Source organism: Myotis yumanensis, unplaced genomic scaffold, assembly GCF_028538775.1.
Source record: "Myotis yumanensis isolate MYYU_CA2020_CCGP unplaced genomic scaffold, mMyoYum1.0.hap1 SCAF_19, whole genome shotgun sequence".
NCBI lineage: Eukaryota > Metazoa > Chordata > Mammalia > Chiroptera > Vespertilionidae > Myotis > Myotis yumanensis.
In genome coordinates, this window is record NW_027223770.1 from 6,396,827 (window position 1) to 6,419,071 (window position 22,245).

General features: G+C 43.9%; 1 protein-coding gene across 1 annotated transcript in view; it reads right to left on the reverse strand.

The window, feature by feature from the left end:
* The window catches only part of FBXW8 (F-box and WD repeat domain containing 8), a 111,580-nt gene that overhangs the window by 15,256 nt on the left and 74,079 nt on the right, over positions 1-22,245 (reverse strand). Inside the window, exons 7-8 of the mRNA XM_070399754.1 lie at positions 20,404-20,610; positions 3,583-3,710 (exon numbers count right to left, since the gene is read on the reverse strand). Of these exons, the coding sequence (XP_070255855.1) occupies positions 3,583-3,710; positions 20,404-20,610 (335 nt within the window). The remainder of the gene's footprint in view (positions 1-3,582; positions 3,711-20,403; positions 20,611-22,245) is intronic.

Here is a 22,245-nt window from a genome sequence, read left to right on the forward strand (position 1 = left end):
GTTTACTCAAATTTTATAGCCCTAAAGCTTCGAAATGGCGTCCAGTTCTAAGTCTGCTTTTATTAGTGATGATGATATTGCTAAATATGTCAATTCTTGCTGTGAAGATGACGATTTTGTGGAAGATATTGGAGAAATGTGTCCCTCTATTTTAACATTATATGTTTTGTTCAAATTTTTTTTCTACAAATTTTTTTATAATACAATCAGCAAACAATATATGTCAAAGATGAAAACAAATGTAGTAAAGGTTTCCTTAAGTTTTTGAATATGTAACTTCATTTACTTGTGATTCATAATTTTTTTCCTAAACTGCTGTAAAATCAGCAAAAATGCCTTGGCAATTTTAGCATAGTTCCTAGGATATTGGTTGGCACTCAAAGGGTTAAAGCAACTATTGTAACTATATTCCATGAGGTAAAAGTAAAATGGTGCCCCGCTAGTGTGGCTCAGTGGTTGAGCATCAACCATGAACCAAAGAGGTCACAGGTTTGATTCCCAGTCAGGGCACGTGCCCGGGTTATAGGCTCGATCCCCAGTAAGGGGCGTGCAGGAGGCAGCCAATCGATGATTCTCTCTATCCCTTTCCCTTCCTCTTTCTCTAAAAAATCAATAAAAACATGTATTTTTAAAAAGGTAAAATAGTAAAAAAGACTGATATTTGGAGCAGAGAAATAGAAACTATGAAAAAGAACTGAATGGAAATTTTGGAACTCAAAAATACAAAATCTGAAATAAAAGTCACTGATGAGCTCATCAGCAGAATGGAGATGACAGGAAGAGCCAGTGAACCTGAAGTTACACAATAGATACCATGTGACCTGAAGAAGTGGAGCTGGGAAAGAAGTGAACAGAGCTTCCGTGATCTGTGGGACAATATTAAAAGGTCTAACATCCGCACCCCCCACCTCTCACCAAAAAAAGAAACTCCTTGCAAATTCCACCTGTGTTTGCAAACTAACTCAAGCTGATTTCCTTATTTTAATGAAAAATTATTTTTGTCTTAATCTGGGACAGTTTTATGCATCTTTAGAGCCCATTTCATTCTCAAGTTATTTATAAAGTACTAAGAGAATGCACTGGAATTCAGTTTTTTAAGTTAAGAAAAAGGAGGGTCCAGGTTTTTAAAAATTGCATTAGCCATTAAGTAACAGTCTAGGATGTAGTTCTTTTCATAGTCTCTGACCCCTTACTCCCACTTTTGAAATAAAACATAAGCTGTACAAGCATGGGTGTGCCTCTCTAATGAGCTCCTACTCATAGCTATTAAGCCTTTGAGGGGAAAAACCTCATGATATTTCCCTGTACTACACTTAGAAGTTTAGGTTCCTTATTCCTTCCTTTTTCCAGATGTACAATGTCTAACCCCTGTGTTTCAAATTCATATCGCTTACCCCGCTACTCTGACTCATAGGAATAATCCTCCGTACGATGGTGCGACTTGGACATACTCTGGTCAAACAGCTGGCACACAGAGGTAGGACTGCCCTGACTGAGGCCACTTAGGATGGCCCCCTCCCCAACTCCAAGTCACTAGTCTGTCCTTTTCATCCACAGAGACAGAGGGTTTAAAAAATAACATTGGTTTACTAATAAAATGGGCTTAACGTGATCAAGTCTGGATTGCAAGATGACCACGAACTCTGCACACTGAGCAGTAGCTCCTCCCTAGCAATGGTCGCATGAGCAGGCAGCCTGCTCCGGAGATAAGTCAGCCTTGCTTAACTCTGGAGTGTGTGTGTACATACACTTTAACTGATAACTCACTTAATTTTCACTGCTTTTTAAGTTTAACTGATTTGAACAAAGAAAATTTATCCTAAAGTGCACTAGACCTTTTTTTTATGGGGATGCATAAAAGAGAAAGTTTACGGTAGCAGTTGATGAATTAAAGGCACACAACTACCTAACGAAATGATTCTTGATGTTTGTGATTCCATTGCTTCGTGTTATCAGCAGTGCCTGGACCAGAACGGTCATCAGTTTGAAAACAGGCATTGACAAAAAAATTATTCATTCCTGGATTCCTTTAAATTTTGAAAATAAACAGTATGCTAATAAACACTGACTTTATAATCATTCAAAGTGTGTGTACATTTTTGGGACACGCTGTATACACTGAGTGTGTGCATTCGGACTACCTGGCAGCCAAGGTGGAGCCGACAGTGGTCCCGACAGCCTGGCGGGCCCGTCCTCTAGAGCTGACTGGGCTAAGGAAGGCGGAAAGCAGGTTTCCTGGAGTCCAGCTGTGGCGGCCACCTATATGGCCACCCTGCAAACCTCACCAACAAGCTCCACCCTCCCGCCTGGACGCCGCAGCGCCCTTGCATGTGCTCTCCTGGAAAGCGAGGAGCTGCGAGGTCCCTAGGGGGAGACCCTATCAGATAAGCTTGGAGCCTTTGTGTAGCTCAGTCTGGAAACTAAAACGTGACAGTAAAACTACAAACTGACGTGTTTCATTTGCTGGGGCACACGGGGCCACTTATCAAGCCTGGCTGGGTTTTTTAAGAGGAAAACTGGACACACTGAGGAGTTCAATTCTCAAGCCTCGGAAATATCAGCCATGTTTGGGGGCCTTGAGAAAAACTATCAAGTATTTCCTTTCAGTAAAGCATTCTCACATTTTCTTTTGGCTCTAAGGGAAAGGGGTAGTGGAGGGGTGAAGGTCAGGAGTTGAAAATATTGTTTGACAAAATGATTATTTTTGCAAGTGCTGCACTGGTGCGGCAGAGATGTGGAGCTTGGCACGAGAGAGCCCCCGCTCGCGTCTGATCCCCCCGCCGAGCAGCCCACCACCTGCAGCCTGGGGCCAGCAGAGGAGGGGCGCGCAGACCCTGGCCTCTAGCCATGCCACCTCTCTTCAGGGCTGGATCAGACATGGCCTATCACCAGCCAAAAATTTTAAAAAGGAAAAGAAAAGACATGGGGAGAGGACATGGGGATGGGGAAAAAAACACTGAAATGTGGACACGGAGTCTTTTCAAACACTTTAATCCTTTCGTGCTGATGGTTCCTGGAGCGTCCGTGGCTGGCACGGGACCTGCACCGGGAAAACCCGACTCCCCGAGCCAATGCGCTGAAGAGAAGGCTGCTAATCACCTAAATAGGAACTGGAATCTGTTCACATGCGCCTCTTCCCCATCACCAGTGGGACACCACGGCGCTCGGAAACACACTCTTGACATCATTTGGCAGGCAACCCTATTTCGTTGAACATGATTCATCCCTTAGGTTATTGTTTTTAATATTAGAAAGTGAGCTTTTAAATGCCAAACAAATTTATTCCAAGTGGTCTCACTGGGCCTTCCACCAACTGCGTCCACCAAATGGCTTAAAAGACCACCTTCCCGTGGCGCTGCAGAAAGGAGGCAGAGACAGCGCCGTCCAACTATTACCTAATGTGAGACTGTTCTCCAGGTTCACAGAGACAGCATCTCTGGGGTGGGGCTGAGCACGGTGGACGGAGCTGTGGAGTGAGCACTGCGGAGTGTGAGCCGCAGAGGACACGCGTGAGCAGTGAGGCTGGGCGGCCAGGCCATGACACAAACAGCTGTGGCTACAAAACCTGTTACTCAGACATACCTCCGGTCCATGTTGCCGCTGACCATGAGGTGGGGAGGGCTGTCCCTGAGGTTGACGCAGGTGAAGTCGCCAAGCGCGTTGCCCAGTTTCGAGAGGCAGCGTTCTGCTTCCAGGCTGTAGACCAGGATCTGGGGAGAAAGAACATGCGGGTGCCCTGTTATTAGTACATACAGCAGCCCTACATCAACATGCTTCATTTCAGCACATCCAGGCAGGGCCTTGCCCCAGCACCTAGTAAAGATGTTCTGCCACTAAATACCCTGACCTTTTCCAGGGAGTGAGATTGTAGGGAGAGGGCTGTTAGAATGATAGAAGGAAATGCAAAAGGAAATAAAGGAAAATCCAGAGAATTCCTTAGTCCAAGGTGCAAACAAACTCAAAAGACACACAGAAAAATGCCAAATGAAGAAATTAGGTTTGCGTCTCCTAAGAGGAAACGGAGGTCACTGACTGCGCCTGGTTTGGAACTAATGGGAAAGCGAGCAGATCCAGAAGCGTGCAGCCAGCCAGCGCGGGTTCTCTTTCTTCTTCCGCTCCCTGTATTCATACCACGGAAGGTACAGGAAAGAACGGTTCAAGCATCCAGGAGGATGAAGCTTGTACAGTTAACCACTAGATGAGTCCTTTAGACTAAACGACAAACCCCAAGTCCTGGTCCCAATGCTTCTCTCTTCAGTCACTCTCCACTTGCTAATTTTAAGGAGCTCTGTTCCATAACGTATTGAGGCAAATAGAGGGCGGTCTTGATCTCTAGACAATATATATATATATATATATATATTTTTTAATATATTTTATTGATTTTTTTTTTTTTTTACAGAGAGGAAGGGAGAGAGATAGAGAGAGTCAGAAGAGTCAGAAACATCGATGAGAGAGAAACATCGATCAGCTGCCTCCTGCACACTCCCCACTGGGTATGTACCCGCAACCGAGGTACATACCCTTGACCGGAATTGAACCTGGGACCCTTGAGTCCGCAGGCCGACGCTCTATCCACTGAGCCAAACCGGTTAGGGCAACAATATATTTTTTTAAATGTAAACACTTCCGTGCCTTCTCTCCAGCAAAATAAAAATAAAAAGATGATTCATAAATAATCTTTCTGAAGATTTAAGACTTCTACTAGAAAAACTTAGTAATTCAGTTCAACTTAATTAACATGAACCACTTGCTTTGGGTCAGTCACTGTTGTAAGTACTGAGGACACATCTTGCTCCCAAAGTCACAGTCAAAAACCTCCTCATCAACACAGTTCAGTGCCTACATTCCATTCTGTTGATCATGGGGTTAAAATCAATCACTGAACTCGAAAGTTTTAATATGAATATTTTGTAGCGAGTCTCCTCTCTTAGTACACATACGAAAATGTGCGTTCATTGTTATGTTAACCTATTCATTTATCAAGTATTAGTATACAGGTTCTTATTTTAGTATTGAGAAGTGAACAAATTGTCTCCACCTTGAACTTCATCAATCTCACTGTCAACACACATTTCTAACAAGTGAATCTTTAGAAATTCCTAGTAGTCCAGGCAACACTATAATACTAACTATTGCTAACAGCATCTGGAAGAGGGCGATTTCAAACTTTAACCCATAAAGACTAGAGTAAGCAAACTAAATGTTATTTTTATGCAGTTGAAAATGAAAGTTTCTGAGAAAATTTCAACAATTCTAAAATATCCAAAATAAGATTCTTCTTCCAGGTGAGAACACAGTAATAATCAAATCTTCTATGTATAGGGAATAACATAAAAATTGCATAAAGTCAGCTCCTGGAGAGAAAAAAATTAAAAACAGCAACTTCATGGTCTATCATAAAAGTAATATTTTACACTTATTATTATAGACCTTTCAGTAGGATTCTTGGACTCAATATATCTTGTGGGTGTGGTTTTTTTTTTTGTTAATCCTCACCTAAGGATATTTTTTTTCCATTGATTGTTTTTTTAAAGAGAGTAGACGAGAGGGAAAGAGACAGAGAAAGAGAAGCACTGATGTGAGAGAGACACAGTGATTGGTTGCCTCCTGCACTGGTACCAATGGGGTCTGGAGATCGACTCTGCAACCGAGGTATGTGCCCTTGGCCAGATTCAAACCTGCACCCCTTTAGTCTGCAGAATGACACTCTAACCACTGAGCAAACTGGCTATGGCTCAATATCTTGTTTTTAAAATACTTCAACTTCTATAGTCGGAAGGTAGGTCTTTAAAATATACAATGTCCAGGGTAAATATAAGGATTGAAATCTGATATTGAGTCAGTTCCTATTCTTTACTTTTTCTAGTTCTTTCTTTACAAGTGGATGGACCATGTCTTAGGGACACAATGAGGTCCCTAAGGCTGTGTGAAGAGCCTCTGCATAAAGATGTCTAAGCTATCAGGACTCACGTATCTTCTACAATGCTTAGTAATTCAGTGAATCAGAACTATCCCAACAGTACCTGCACCATTACGTTTAGTTAAAGACCACAGAGATTAGAAAACACATTACCCATCTCGGAGGCGGTTCTTTCCATGTTACAAGTCCCTTAACGACCTTTACCATTCCTCCCCCTCCATTCCTCCCTCCCTCCCGTACTCTCTCTCTTTTAATAAGGTTGAGCAAATGGGACTTCATTTTATCTGACTGCCACAGACTAGTGAGATTAATTATTCATGCTCACACTCTCCCTCTTGTTAAGACCATGCATTAGACTAATTTTCCTCTTTATTGCCCTAGTTGGGTGAGTCTCAACCCATGGCCACTTGACTCACCCTCAGAGGTGTATGGATATGCTGGAAAGAAGGAAAAAATTACCCATAGCTACAATCTTGGAGAAAATATTCTGCACTAATGCGACCGCCAAATCAATAGATGTTGCTGGGGATTTTTTCTTTTAAATACCAAGTGGATATTACAAAAGAGCTTACATAGTGATTACAGGGCACATTTTTATAGGAGTCAGATGCTTCTTCAAGAACTTTCTAAAACAGTGGAACCATGTTAAGAGTGGCATATATTTTGCAAAGATAACTATGAGAGATGCATTCTGGGTGGTTTTGCTTTCTCCTTAGCTTCCAGGCAGATGTAGAGGCACCTGATGGAAGCAATCATTGTTTGAAAAGAACTTCAGGGATCTTAAAGTATTTTCATAAACCCTAGTCTTAGAATCCTAACTCTGAATTTTGTTCAAGTTAATCTAACAGAATTACATAATGAAAGCAGTAACCTCCTGTGCAACCACCTCTCAGAGATAACCACTTGAACAGCTTAGTGTATATACTGCTAACTTCTACTATACACATCTGTCTTGTGTCTACCCGTCTCCTCCCTCTCCCTGTATGTGTGTATGAAATTACTCTTTTCCATGAATGGGACTATTGCTCTACAATTTGGTTTTCCTACTAAATACCATGAGTGTTCTTTCCCCGTCAATACCTATAGGTAAACCTTGTTATTTTTAATGGCAGCATAGAATTTCTCTGTGGATATTTAATTCCATACTGGTAGATATTTGGGTTGTTTCTAATTTTTAGACAAAATAAATAATGCTGTAATTCGCTCAATAGCCAGTCAACAGTATTTATTAACCATCTTCAGTGGAGTGGGCACTGGAATGAAAGGGATGGCGGATGATGCGCAGAAGCCTCCACCTGCTGCCAGCTGAAACCACCCACCTCTCCGCCAGCTGGTGCGCGGCCACCAGCTGTCCTGCTCCTGCAGACAAGGGGCTCACCTCTCTGAGGAGACCCACCTTACAGCCATGTCCTAGCAGCTGGTGTTGTAAGCAGCAGGGACAGCCCTGTAGAGTCAGGAAGGAGCCACAGGCCCAACATCTGGGAAGCATCAGTCACTGTCCTGGTGCAGGAGGGCCCTGCACCCTCCAGGTGTGGCCTAGACCGTTTAGTGTGCCCAGGACTGGCTGTCCAACCAAACCCTCAAGGGGAGAGCTGAGAAGTAACTACTGTCCCTGCAGTGGGGTGAGCTCAAGGCAGGCCAACGTCCTCCTTCACACAGGAAGAACTGGATTTAGCACTGCAAACACATCCTAAATCTAAGACTGCTACCGACCCCATAACCTGGAACCACATGTATGCAGAAATCGCCATGAAGAGATTACAGAGCCTTGCAGCCTCTGACTTTTGGTCACATGATGGTGAATGAAGAAAGGAACCCCTGTGTTTTCTTTGATTAAGTTTACAAAAATAGTTTTCCTCATGCTCACTTATCTGCCAAAGGCATTGCACGAACCGCAGTATCAACCCGAGCAGCAGCTCACCTGCTACGCACCCCAGCACTGCCCTTCCGAAGGGGTAGGAGTGGCCAGAAGGCTTCCTTATGAGACACAGCACTGAAGCAGCTTTGTGAGCTGCAGCTAACTTGCATATGGCCACTAAAGAGGGAGGGAGTGACGGAGCACAGGACTAGAGCTGCTGAGCTGGACTGAAGCAGAGTGAAGAATAAAGGGCATGGGGATTGATTGAAATTCTTGGAGATGACACAGCCTACCTACTTTCTTTTCTGATCCCTGATAACCTGCCTCCCTCACTACCACATATATTCTTCTCTTATGAGGGGGAAATCATAATAAGAAGCCAAATTCTAGAGAGTAAAGCAAATAACCCCCACACTCTGTCTTCCATTCCTATCAAGCTTGTGTTGTGCTCTCGCTGTGCCCTCAGCACACAGACCTCGTTCCCTCTGGTCAGTGCCAAAGGTACTTATGTCCACACACTTCATCTGGGGTTTCCAGGGTGCCACCTTAAACTGTGCCTTCGCTTCCTCTGACCTCTCCCCGACCTGTGGTTCTTCAGCACTGGGGCTAGGAGCGTCACCAAGGAAACTCACTTAGCAGGTCAGCTGAGGCTGTTACCAAGTGCCCGCCATGTGTAAAATGCTGTCCTAGACTGGGACTATATGTTCCTTGTGAAAGCAATCCTATCAGTCATTCTTGCAGCTTTGATTAAGGATGCAGCATGTGCCTGAGCTCAGTATATAGACAACTGCTCAGTACATGTTATCAGGGAAACCCAGAGCTTACCATAATCTGGGACACAATAAATACTCATTCCTTTTTTTTGCTTAACACCTGCCCCTTGCCTCCCCTCCCTCCGCCCCCCTGCCCCAATTTCTGGATGTCTAATCTTGCTACTGTCATGTACAAAGGAATACTTCATCCTACTCAAACAGAAGGAAGTTCCACAATTACCAGATTCTAGAACCATAATATCCAGATCCTACAACCCCCACCCTCCCCCCAAACTGTGTCCAGTTCTGAAAATGTGGCAGACTAGAATGCCTGGAAAACCCTGCTGCTTACAAACGCTAAAAAGGCTGGATAAGATTTAGTATCAATAAACATTCCTTCAACCTATCTGTTTAAGTTCTAAGAAATCAGAAAAATTCTGAGGAGCCAAAAATGGAGAACAGTGGCCTGGTCGGGTAGCTCAGTTGGTTACAGTGTCATCCTGATATGCCAAGGTTGTGGGTTCGATCCCCAGTCAGGACATATAAGAATCAACCAATGGATGCATAAATAAGTGGAATGACAAATCAATGTTCCTGTTCCCCACCGCCACCCTCCTCAAATCAATAACTAACAAGAAATAGAGAACACTAAACCCAGAAAGGGAAGAGAGCGCTCATGCGGGGGTGCTCTGGGACACCCGCCAGCACAAACAGAACACCAGACTGAGGCCTCTGCACAGAGCGGGCCCTTGCACGGCTCTGCACACCCAGTAAAAAGCAAGCTGCGGAAACGGTCTGTTCATTGGCGAAAAGAGCCTACCCGGACGCTGGTCTGCCTCAGGTTTGGCTCAGGACAGAAAATGTTTGCCCTGGGGTGTGCTAGCACACATCGCCCTCACCCAGGTTCAGAGGCTGAATGTATGCTCCCTGCAAGGCCAAAACCCCATGCCCAGTCATCGGTTTAAAGTACTTCCAGGTTGGTAACGTGCTCTGGTACCTGCAGAACTACTCTCAGGAGGAAGACCCTCTCAACCCAGGCCCCTTAGGACATCTACAATCACCATCAGCCAAATAGGAGCTCACAACAAAAACAGACTCCAAATACAGAAAGAAACACCTCATCCTCCGCGACAGGCAGAAAACAAACACAAGAATTCACTTCCAAGGATATCAGATAAAGAGAATGTTTACAGAAGTAAAAGAAGGTAGGGGTCAAAAACAGAAACATAACTAAATAATTCTAAAAAAAGTAGACCTCTAGAAATTAAAAGGTTAATGAATGAGTTAAACAAGTAATTAAACAGAGCACAAGAGAGAATTCTGTGAATTTAAGGTAGATTTTAAGAAATTGTTTAGAAGGCAACACAGAGAGATGGAGAAAGAAGATATGAGTGGGCTGTGGACAGCACGGAGGAGACGTGTTGGTCTAACACACACCTAATCTGAGCCCAGACAGAAAGAACAGAAAACGAGGGAGAGGAAAACTTCAACAATGGCTCAGAATTTTCAACTGAAGGAAGGAAGCATAAGAAACCCCAAACAGGAGAAGTAAAACTAAATCCACACTCAGGAGACATTAGAGTGAAACCGCAGAAAATTAAAAACAAGGAAAAGATCTTAAAAGCAGCCAAAAGAGAAAGAGCCGTAGAAGGAAATGACAATGAGACCAACAGCCAACATCTCAGTGGCATCAGTGGAAGTCACAATCACTAATCTCTTCAAGGGGCTGAGAGAAAGTGACTGTTAGCCTAGAGTTATGAAGGACTAGCGAAGCTGCCTTAGAATGAGGGTGAAATAAAGACTTTTTTAAAAAATTAAAACATGAAGAACACTTGTTTACAAAAATGGAGGACAGTGGCCTGGTCGGGTAGCTCAGTTGGTTACAGTGTCATCCTGATATGCCACGGTTGTGGGTTTGATCCCTGGTCAGGACATGTAAGAATCAACCAATGGATGCATAAATAAGTGGAATAACAAATTGATCTTTCTCTCTCCCCCTTCCTTTCTCTCTCTAAAATCAATAAATAACAACAACAACAAACAGAGAACACTAAATCCAGAAAGGGAAGTGAGCTCTCACTAAAGGAACTTCTAAAGAACACACTTTTGGAAGATGGTCCAGGAAAAAAAGGTCTGACATGCTGAAAGGAATAGTAAGCAAAGATTCAGGTAAACGTGCATAAAAGTATACAAGTACTGACTATATACAACAACAGTGCTGCTTTGGGATTAAAGAAATAGAACAGACTGTATCCTGCCCTATTATTCCAAGCAGCTGGGGGCCCTGACTCAGGGCGATGTACCACAATCAGAGGACGCAGGTGCACAGGGGACCCCTCCAGCACTGAGTCTGGAGTGAATGGAGGCACCCTTGGACACCTGTACTCTGCTTGGCACACAGGAGAGACTCAGTATGTATTTGACGAAAGAATAAATAAATGCTACACACCTCTGCCTGTACTTACAATTATAGGAGAATGATAACGGGCCTTACAGTAAGATGTGCTCCATGCGTGCAAATGAACACAGTAAGTCAATCTGCTTTCCACCAAGAGCAAAATATTTAGATGCTTCAGAAGTGGGAGGTACAGTTTCACTTGGTACAGATCTTGAAGTACAAGACTAATAATGCTCATTTTTTTTAAATAAAGGAAAAATACCTCCCATTCTTGGGGTAGATTTTACTCAAGTAAACAACCCAAACTCCTATTCTGACCCAACATAAATATGACCCACAAAATGTAGTAAAAAAATTTCACTACAAAAAATGCAGGGTCCACATATTGATGTCGACATACAAAGATAAGTGAACAGCCCCTATAAATTCACAGATGAGCTAAGATTAAAAAAAACGAGAAAGACAGACAATTGGAAGGGAGGGGGAGCTAGTGAGAAAAGAGTAAATCATACACAAAACAGCCAATAAAAAAATAAAAAAGCAGTTAATATACATGAATAATGGATGTCTGATTTAAAAGCAGTTTACTCCGATATGATGTAATTTTTGACAATCAGCCAGAGAGACTATTTTGTAAGTCCTTGCCAAAGATAAGTCAGAGAGCATGAGGCCTGGTAACAGGCGTATCTGTGAACATGTGGAAAATGACTTTCACCACCATCCCAAAGGTGACTTTCTGTTGGCAAACAAAAACTTGCCTCTCAGGTGCACTTAGCAGCAGCCACCAGCAAGACGCAAAGCTGGAAGAAGCAGACCCCCGACAGCACAGACCCCTGAAACACAGCACCCCCTTCACAGTTTCCATGATATGCTCTGGCACCGTTCACGCTCAACTGCAGCACAAAGGGAGGCAGCCTGGGCTGCTTTCATGTTTAAGTTTTAATTGGAGTGACAAGCCCGCAAGGCCAAGATATTTCAGGGATGGGACGGTGTTGCTGAGCATCGCCAGGCGCTGGGTAGGCAAGGCCCGTGTGCGCTGCCCACCACCACGTGCCAATGCACCTGCAACCCCCGCTGTTCCAGGACTGGACTCTGCCCGGGAAGGCTCTGCCAATCACCGCAGACTGTGCCAAACTCGGGGGCTTTGTGATGTGGGCAGATGTCTACAAAGGACCAGAGCGAGGCCAAACCAACACCTATTGTGACCTAAGCCTGAAAGAAACCCGGAGAGCAAGAGGACGCTCCAGTGCAAATGTAGGCAAACACAACCCAGCTCCCCCGACCACACACCCGTCAGTGCTGGAAACAACAGGGAAGGCAGGTTCACTCCGTGGAGTGAGAGAAGCTCTTGCTTGGCGTCGGGAACCTCCTCAGACGATCTCTGTCCTAGCGCTAGAATAAGAAAAGAGACCACAAGAGAACTGGCTCCTGCAGACATAAAACGAGCAGGAGTGCTCACGGCCCCTGCATTTAGTTCAATGACGAGATTATAATTACTATGCAAATGTATGACTGAAGCTGAAAATCCTCACAGCCTCCTTTTATGCTCCCAACAGGCCTCATCATAATAAAGAGCATGGACAGTTTCTAAGCGCTTCACAAATATTAATGAGACGTAACTAATCATGGCCCCCAGGAGAAAAAAAGTTAGTATTAAATCTACTTTATATTGGGAGGAAGACTGAGGCTGCAAATTATGAAATGAATTCTTGAAAATTAAAGGCAACTTGAATAATACTTTTAAAATGGGAAGATTACACGTGAGATGACTGTGATATAAAGATGACTGTGTATGAAATTCAGGATATTAGACTGGCTTGAATATCAATTTTCTATTCACTAGCCTGGCAACTGCTGGTCTGGCCCCAAGTTAGATCAGACAAAGGCTCAGAGGTGGACAGATAGAATGTGGCTAACACCAGAGAACTAAAACAAGTGACAGCTGATGGAGGAGCGTGAAAAATGACAGCGAGCAGTGAGGACCTCTGGTGTAGGGCAAAGAGTCTACCCATGGGCTCCCCTTCGTACCCCGGAGGCATGACGCCCCTTTAGCACTGCCTAAGGAGCAGGACTGTACCAGCACAGACATATGCTTAGCTGCACTTTGCACATAAAGAACACTATAAATAGTAGCTGTCTGGATATACATCCAAAGCACGCAACCTATTCTACAGTGTTAGCGTTCTTACTCATAGAGCAAAAGCAAACATTCCCAACAGCCTCCCCTTGATCTTCATTAACTGAAAAACAAACTGACTTTTAACCCTTTAACAAACCTACTTGCTCTTGAGCCCTGGCAGGAAGAAACCAAAGCCATGCCTATCCATAAAATGGAACAAAAGCAAAGCCTAACTCCAAGTTCACAGTCTCCCATGGGTGAGAAGTGGTGAACCAGGATGGAAATTCCACATAAATCATTGGGAAAGCCATTAGAAAAAGTAGGCCCTAAATAAAATTCTAAGCTTAATTCAAAAGACAAACAAGAGAAAGGCAATGATCAGCATACACTTCAATGTAATGGTCTTGGGAGCTTGCTCAGAGCTTCAAGAATACTGATCAATGGTTTCTGAAAATTAGAAAATGATACAAATGCCATTGGTATACAAATACTATGCAACTCTGAATGCAGACGTAAGATATTTAAGGCACAGAGCCAGCCCTCTCCACAAGGGTTTGCATCTCAAGGCTATTACACCAAGTGACTCAGCAACCGCACTGGTTCTGCAGGAAGCTGAACGGACTTGTCCCTTTCTATTCTAAATGTATTATTTCAAATCAGCTCTTGGGAAAATGAATCTGGTGAAGAATCACAGGAGCTATCACTACAAAATGACTTGAGCACAGTTCCCACACCAGCCAGGGTACCTGTGCTCCAGCCAGCCTGGATCACCCGCCTGCTGCTTCCTGGACCCCCTGGGAACCTGTCCTCCAAGCCCGTTGCCTCTGCCTGAACTGCCTTCTTGCCCAGGTTTTCCTGATGAACTCTAACCTGCCCCCAAAGCCAGTGGGGATGGGGAGGTACTGGTGCTCAGTATCTAACAAGCACATGACCTACCTTTCCTAGGTAAGTAACTTGCTGAAGGTTTATCTGGCTCAATCCCCAAAGGTTACACCACTACCTTGACTTAGTGGAAAATATTTTTCCCTGTATTTATTTTCTACGAGGTCATCACTCTCGCAAAGGAGTGGTTCAGGCTCCTAGAGCATGTTCAGCTTCCTAAGCAGCGGCAGCATTCCAAGAAATGCTTCCCACAGAATCGCCATCGTGTTATGGAAGATCAGAGTGGCCAGGTCCTCAAAGGTCCCCAGTTGAGGTTTCTTGTCTGTCCTGAGTAACCCGGGGGTTCTGTGAGCTGTCTCGGGGTTCACTCAGCACGGGAGGAGAACTTCATGTATTGTGAAATTACACTAACAATTATATCACTTACTGATATCGTTTTAATACTAAACCATGTTCTAGTATTAAAACAATCCTCTGAATGTTCAATCCTCATCAATTTATCTGTATAATTTCATCACTTTGGAATTCAGCAAACTGCTGTGAAGGGCTCCCTGTGACCTGATGTCCATCTCAATGTGGAGGAAGCAATACAATTGCTAAGGTGCTGAGGAACACAAGGCTGAGAGCCCTAAGGCAGATGTCATTCTGGATTCATCTCCATGTTTCCAGTGCCAATCAGAAATCTAGCATATAGCATGTGTTCAATAAATAGTCATTAGCAATGACAGTAACCTAGGCAACAAAAATGAATCCTTCTGGTAGTCAACATCACTCAATAATCTAGAAAACTGGTCTCAAAGGACTATCTTCCTAAACTTCTCTAAGAAGAAAGTGAAGATAAAACATTTTAAAGGTTTAAGGAGAAAGTGAAATGAGGCATATACTTTGTGAACTTTCCATTTTAAATGATTCACCCTGCGTGTAAAAGACCGAGTTTTTCATTCTTCTCTGGAATGGAACCTAGAACAAAAGCAGAGCTGGGCTGCACATTCAGGGTAGGTACGGGAGAATGTGGTCGGAATCCGTGAGCGCTGCGTGTCTGATTCCAAGCGTTCTCCCAGACAGTAATTTCAACTCGTGACGAGTGCAAGCAACCAATCCAGAATCTTTCCACGTCCGTGTGAAGGGAATGATTACCATAAGAGACGTTAGCAATTATTTTCCAGCGTGATGTAAGCTGAGGCAGCAGCGCCAAGGCAGGCAGCGTCCTTGTCAAACACAACCCAGCCTCAGGATTACTTCACTCGCATCCCCCTGATTACGATGCGCACCGCGTGCTGCTAAATACAACCTGCCACTGAATGCCAAGTACTTCCAAACTAAATTAGGAAATATGTCCAAATACATAGAATGATGCTAAGAGCCCTAAGTGGGTCTCTCTCTTCCTTTATGAGGCATGAGACTCGTCGTCAACATAATGCTCTTAAATGAGGCAATTCTACCTTCTAACCCTCCACATCTGAGAGCAAAATTTAATTCAGGCAGCAAAAGAATTAATGATATGGTATCATACACGTTTTCATTGGTGGAAGCATTTTTGACAGATTCAGAAAATATGAGACATAGAAACACATCACAAAGGGGTGTTTGGGCACAGAGGGCTAGGGCGGACTTGACACGGATTTCTGCACTGCAGCGGGAGGAAGCAGGCCATTGCTAAGTAGTATTGAAAGCAAAGACCTGTGAGGAGGCCTTCTCACCACATACCCCTGGCCCGCAGGACATAGGAAGTGATGAAGTTCCAAGTTCCTGCCCAATCATTTCTATCAGCAATAAACATTGCCCTTGGGGAGGTCTCGTTAGAGAAGAGTAGGGTGATGGATTCCTCGGCCCATTTCAGAAGCCTTCAGTCACCCAGCAGTTCCAATGGGGGAGCAGCTCAACACAACTCCGCAGGTAAAGTAGGAAGTTTCTACCACCTAATCACTTCATCCGGAATTCACGGAACGTGGATGCTGGACAGAAGCCCAGAGGTCATGTGCCCACCCCTCTTCATTTTACTTAAAAGAGGCGAGTTGGCTCACCACCTTAGAGGAACCATGGACTCTCCTTCAAATGGCACCAACTAAGCCAAGAAGGACACACATCAGTGCGTGCTGCAGCTCTTCCCCACCTGACGGGGCCCGAGAGGGCTGTTAGTCCCACTGCACTGGTTCTAGGTCAGCGGTTCTCAATCTTCCTAATGCCGCCACCCTTTAATGCAGTTCCTCATGTGGTGGTGACCCCCAATTTCATTGTTACAAATTGAACATAATTAAAGCATAGTGATTAATCACAAAAACAATATGTAATTATATATGTGTTTTCTGATAGTCTTAGGCGACCCCTGTGAAAGGGTCGTTCGACCCCCAAAGGGGTCGCGACCCACAGGTTGAGAACAGCTGCTCTAGGTAAAGCCATGTGATTTGAAATGAACTGTCACTCATCCTAAGTAGCAGAGCTACAAAATAATTTATTGAAGAGTAAGAGCAGACAGACCTCTGTATAGTCCTCTGGCCTCACTTTGTTGTGATCTTTCTGTAAAGCCTGTGAGAGAAAAGATGTCCAGGAGCTGCCAGGGAAATGGGGTGTACTGCCACCTGCCACTTTCCCAGGGATGCCGCCATAGAGGCAACAGCCATCAAAATCATAAAGGCATGGTCCCCTTTCACTCAGCAAGTCCACTCGGAGGAACTAACCCTAAAACACATTCATGTGGGCCAAGTGTGGTTCACAGCAGCAAAAGACAGGGAGCAATGTAGCATACATCTAGAGGGGGCTAGCCGAATTCATCAAGCTCCATCCACAGGTGCGGGACCATACCATTGCAAACAGCAAAACAAAACAAAACAATATCCAAACACCAGGATGAAATGATCTTTAAGAAGTTTTGTTGCAGGAAAAAGCAAGGTGCAGAACAACAATATAGTATTTTACCATTTGCATTTTTGAAAAAGAGGGGACTGAGGGTATATTTAGGTAATTTGCTTACATGTGTATAAAATATCTCTGGAAGGATGTACACGAAACTAGCAACACTGACTTGCCTCCAGGAAAAGAAACTGGGTGGCAGGTTGAAAGGAGTGGGGAGGGGCCATCCCACTGCACATCCTTCCTTGTCAGATCTGTTGATTTCTGAATCGGGTGAATGCATTACCTCGTTTTAAATTACTCTTTAAAAAACACACACAAAAAAACTATGTTTAAAAATCTGATCTTTTAACAAAAAGTGAAAATAGACAATGGCCATTTTTTCTACGACTTTACTTAGGCACAGAAAATGCTGGCGATTCCAAGTGGGGTCCCTAGTCCTGGCCTCTAAATTCAAAAGTCTGGGAAGTTCTGTGCCATAAGCAATGGAGATGTGCAGAGCACGAACTCTCTCTGGTCCTGGAACACACGGAGCTGGAAAGGATCAACCAGCTGTATTCACAGGCCTTTTCTTAAGGTTCAATAGGTGCGTTTTGCTACATTACTTGGTCTCATTTCCTTGGGAAACTGTTTATTGACAGAGCTGGGTTACTTGACAAGCACCAGTTTGCTGAAATCTGTGCGTGAGGCTGTTTCACACTCCAGTGCCAGGAACACAACTGGTGCTCTGTGGCTCTCTGTGCTGAACGCGCACACGATGACTGGCTAGCTGGATCTATGAGTGGGTGGACTTGAACCATTATTATTTGATGCTCTGACAGCTGTGGTGCCTATAAAATGCTAATGCGATCATCGTATGGGGCAAGGGTATCCTCCAACTAAACAAAAATAACACCTCTGGAGTACTTCTACAGGTTAGAGAAACTGCAGTTCCCAACTCAAATGTATTTTATATCAACATTTGGACTTCGCTGTCTGTTTTTATCACAGTTAATCAATAATGGACTCCAGCTAAGCCCCAGCTCTGTATCAGGTACAAACGAAGATAAGCCAAACTCTCTGTTCTCATAAAGCCTTCATCTGATTCCGAGTTACACAGGCCAGAGGCGCAGACACACCCCCCCATGTGGACGTAGCTCCAGGCAAACTCTACCGCTAATAGTCTGACACCAACCTAATCAAACGTGCCGGGACACACGCTGCCAGGCCCAGCACAGACACAGCCAAACGGCGCTCACAGCAGAGCAGCCCTGAGCACCACCCATGCAGCTCCCTGGGAGTTACGACATGACACCCTAGGACAGCAGCAGGATGACATGGCTTTGCGCACACAGAGATGTTCCAGGACAATTACGTTTCTTAAAAATGCAGGTTCTTCTGAGGAAGCAGAAAACCCATTAAACACAATCAGATGGAGAGTCCTGCCTCTGCAAAAATAAGGGAAGTTTCATAGACAAAAGCTTGGCTTCCCTCACATTCGAGTGGGTGGCATTCATGTTGGAGAAACATCTCAACACAAAGTTATTACCAGCAACAACCAGCCAGCCACCCACAAGTGTTTGAAGGCTTGCTGTTGTGCGCACAAAATATTTGGGTAACTAACTGCTACTGTCAGATTTCAAAGGATGCTTCAATAAATTCTGTAGCAAATTTACTTCCACTTTTAATTTTAAAATAGCAATGAAAATACCAGTGACAAGTTATTTGAGAGAACACATTTTAAAATAAATTTCCATAAAATTAAGGTATTAATAAGCAGATTCTTATAATTAATGCTTTTAATTGGGTTGGAAATTTTCAGAGGCATCCACAAAAGTGCCTCCGTACCATCGATATCTAAAGGATGCTCCCAGTATGATTTTGTGCTGAACTTTCCCTTTAACTGGTCTCTCAAATATATTCACTATGATGGTATCAAAATATAAGACTGTATAGAAATGAATCTACTTAGATAAGTCAAAGAGAAATAGGATCTGCCAGATGAAAAATTTATTGAAAATATGGAAAATTTTAACCAGGCTAGTATTACGTATCTCTATCCCCTCACTACACTGAGACTTGAGAAATAAATGAGATAACCCAAACTTGAAAGCATAATGGATGAAAAATTAGAAAGCAAATCCGCAGTCTTTCTTCTCTCAACAAATGAGCTCACCAGGGATCGGAAAAGAAAGTTTTTTTAAAGCCCTAGAAAGGAAACCGCCTTCAGAAAGCAATTGCTGTCCCCTTCCCCCACTTCCTAGGAAGACAAAACACAGGAGTTAGAGCATCGCAGACTTGTCAGCCGACAGATGCTGACATATGCACTCCTCCAGCACAAAGGGAGGCCCTTCTCACAGTGAGGCTGCAGGAAGCCATAGGCCTTTCTAGTGCCTTATCTATCTTACTGGATGAAGAACATAATTAGAATCCAGGACGCTTCAAATCTTTCAGTACCTACTAAGTTGCAAAATCAGTGAACACCTGATAAATGAGACCTGACCTTACAGATGACTTACACGTTAGGGGAAACTGTAAAAAAAAAATCACAAACAGAGGCCAGCATTGAACTACGACTGGTAGAAATACCAGGAGGCACACAGTGATGATGAACTGTCACACGCCAGGCATGATGCTTAAAGCTTTACAGACATGTTTTCATTAATCTGGTAATTCTATGGTGTAGGTACTGTTATGAGCCCCCTTTTACAAGTGAGGAAACTGAGCCCTAGCCGGTTTGGCTTCGTGGATAGAGCATCATCCCGCGGACTGAAGGGTCCCGGGTTTGATTCTGGTCAAGGGCACATGCCTGAGTTGTGGCCTTGATCCCCAGGAGGGGGCATGCAGAAGGCAGCCAATCAATGATTCTCTCTCTCCCTCTCCCTTCTTCTCTGAAATCAATAAAAATGTTTAAAAACAAATGAGGACACTGAGGCATACGGAGGGTTAAGCAACCTGCTTCAGGCCACAAGGGGCAGCAGGCCACAATAGTGCCATGGAGAAGGCCTCTGTCCTCAGGAGGAGGAGCTGCCAGAGGAGCCAATGCGCAGAGAAGTTTCTTCCTGGGATCACACCACTGCCAGGGGGTCGAGAGAAGGCACACTGAAGGGAAAACAAAATAAAACTTGATCCCTCTCCCCCCTGACCCCACTGGAGGAGAAAGAGACTTCCATAAATCAACTTTAAGACTTTTCAGACTAAGTACTTGGCCTACAGTCAGGATAGTAAAACACTAGGTAGTGATTACATTTAGTAATCATGCAAAGAATTTCAATTAAAAACTTTTCTCCCTGCTTCTGGCTCAGAGTATCAGAGGTACTTTTATGCACTGTTGGTGAGAATATAAATTTTGCTGCAACCTTTTTTCTATAAAGGTATGTTTTCCGGTGTATAAATGTACCTATATTCTAGATGGATATCTATTAGAAATTATCAGTTTTGTCTGTGGAGTGGGGTTGGGGAAAAGGAGGAAAAAAAGAAACAATTCTTTTCACCTCATATCCTTTTCAAGTGCTTGAATTCTTTTGCCATGCTAAATATCTATTTCCCGACTACAGCTTGGAGCTTTAATTTTTTAAATTGCCTTCTGAAAAATAAAAACTGATGTTCTATTTTGTTAATTGCTTGTCCTGCTATTTGTACCTTGTTTCCTTCGTGCACCCATCCTAGACTCTTCACTCCAAAAGCAGCCTGGTTGGCCGAGACATCCAGACAGGTGACGGGCTGCCCGTAGACGTGGTGGAGGGTTCTGGCAGAGTCGTCAGCCTTTAGCAGGTACACCAGATCTCCAGCAGTGGCCACTGCCACAGGGTACCTTTCGGTATCTGGAACTATTTCAAGGTAGTCAACCTGGAAAGGATAGGGTTATTTAGGCCTTCAGGTTCCACATACAGTTCATCCTGACTTGGTCAGAATGTATATAGTTCCTGCTACATGTCAATGAGAAGACCAGAAAATGACGGGTAAAGGGGCAGTCCACAGGAAATGACACACAGTTCTTAAAGAAACACAATACACTCCTAATAAGAAAAATATAAAGTAAAAATTCACCGAGGTACCATTTTCACCTGTCATACCAGTAAAGATCACATTGTCTGCTGAGACACTGGCCTGGAAGTGAAGGGGACAACCACATGATGGGTCCCCCTACGGTTGGTGGGATGTAATCTGGTCCAATGTCTATAGAGCAGTGGTTCTCAACCTTCCTAATGCCGCGACCCTTTAATACAGTTCCTCATGTTGTGGTGACCTCCAACCATAAACTTATTTTCATTGCTACTTCATAACTGTAATTTTGCTACTGTTATGAATCGTCATGTAAATATCTGATATGCAGGATGTATTTTCTTGTTACAAATTGAACATAATTAAAGCATAGTGATTAATCACAAAAACAATATGTAATTCTATATGTGTTTTCCGATGGTCTTAGGCGACCCCTGTGAAAGGGTCGTTCGACCCCCAAAGGGGTCGCGACCCACAGGTTGAGAACTGCTGCTATAGAGGGAAATCGGCAACACTTTCCACAATGTCAAATGCACTTAGGCTCTGACCCAGCAAGTTCCTTCCAGGACTTTCCATACAAATAAACTTGCATTAATCAAAACCATGTGTACAGGTTATTGGCTAAAGCTTTACTTTTTCATCACTAAAAACTGGAAAATGCTAAATGGACTATAAATAACTGACAGTCCATATTTGTGCTGAAATACCACGCAGTCTTGGGCAAAAGCATGAAGACAGTCTTCATGAACTGATACTCATTTGGGCAGAGAGCAAGGAAGCAAGGTAACGGGATCCCCAGTGTGCTAACGTGTGTGCATGTGGGCAGAGGAAGGGTGTGATGTACTTGGCTTGTACATGCATAAATCTTCTAATCATGGCTGCTTTCAAAGAGGGAAGACTTGAGGGATGGGGTGGGAATGTTGTTACTCACTGTAAACTTTATTGGATCTTTTAAATTCTGAACCCATGCAGGTGTAATAGTTATTCAAAAGTGTCTTTAAACCAGAAACTGAATAAAATTCACTCAGTTCCAAATGAGCAAAAATCACATTTTAACATCTGTGCAAATACCAAAACTGCGTTGCTAAAAGGTTAGAAATATCTGAGTTACCTGCTCTCTCCAGGCTTCAATGCCATCGGGAGCGGGAAGGCCACGACCAACAGCCTTTTTGTGCCATGCCCTTCTCTAATCTGCTTGTGTAGGGGAGGTCCCTTCAAGAATAATGTGCTTTTCTAGATCCCTGAGTGGCACACTCCCCCAGTGTAGTTTACCACCGGTTCTCACCTCCCTGAGTAAATTCTGAGAGTGCGACAACAGGTGAGCCAAGCCATTCAATTATGAAAATCCACGGTGTAAAAGGACAGTATTGCCCTGAAACAAGGTAACTGAGTCCAAAGCCTGAATGCTGAGGGCCGTCCAGGGGAGCTGGAGGCAGAGAGCGAACATCTGGGTGGCTCTGCTAATCCTCGGCCCCTCGT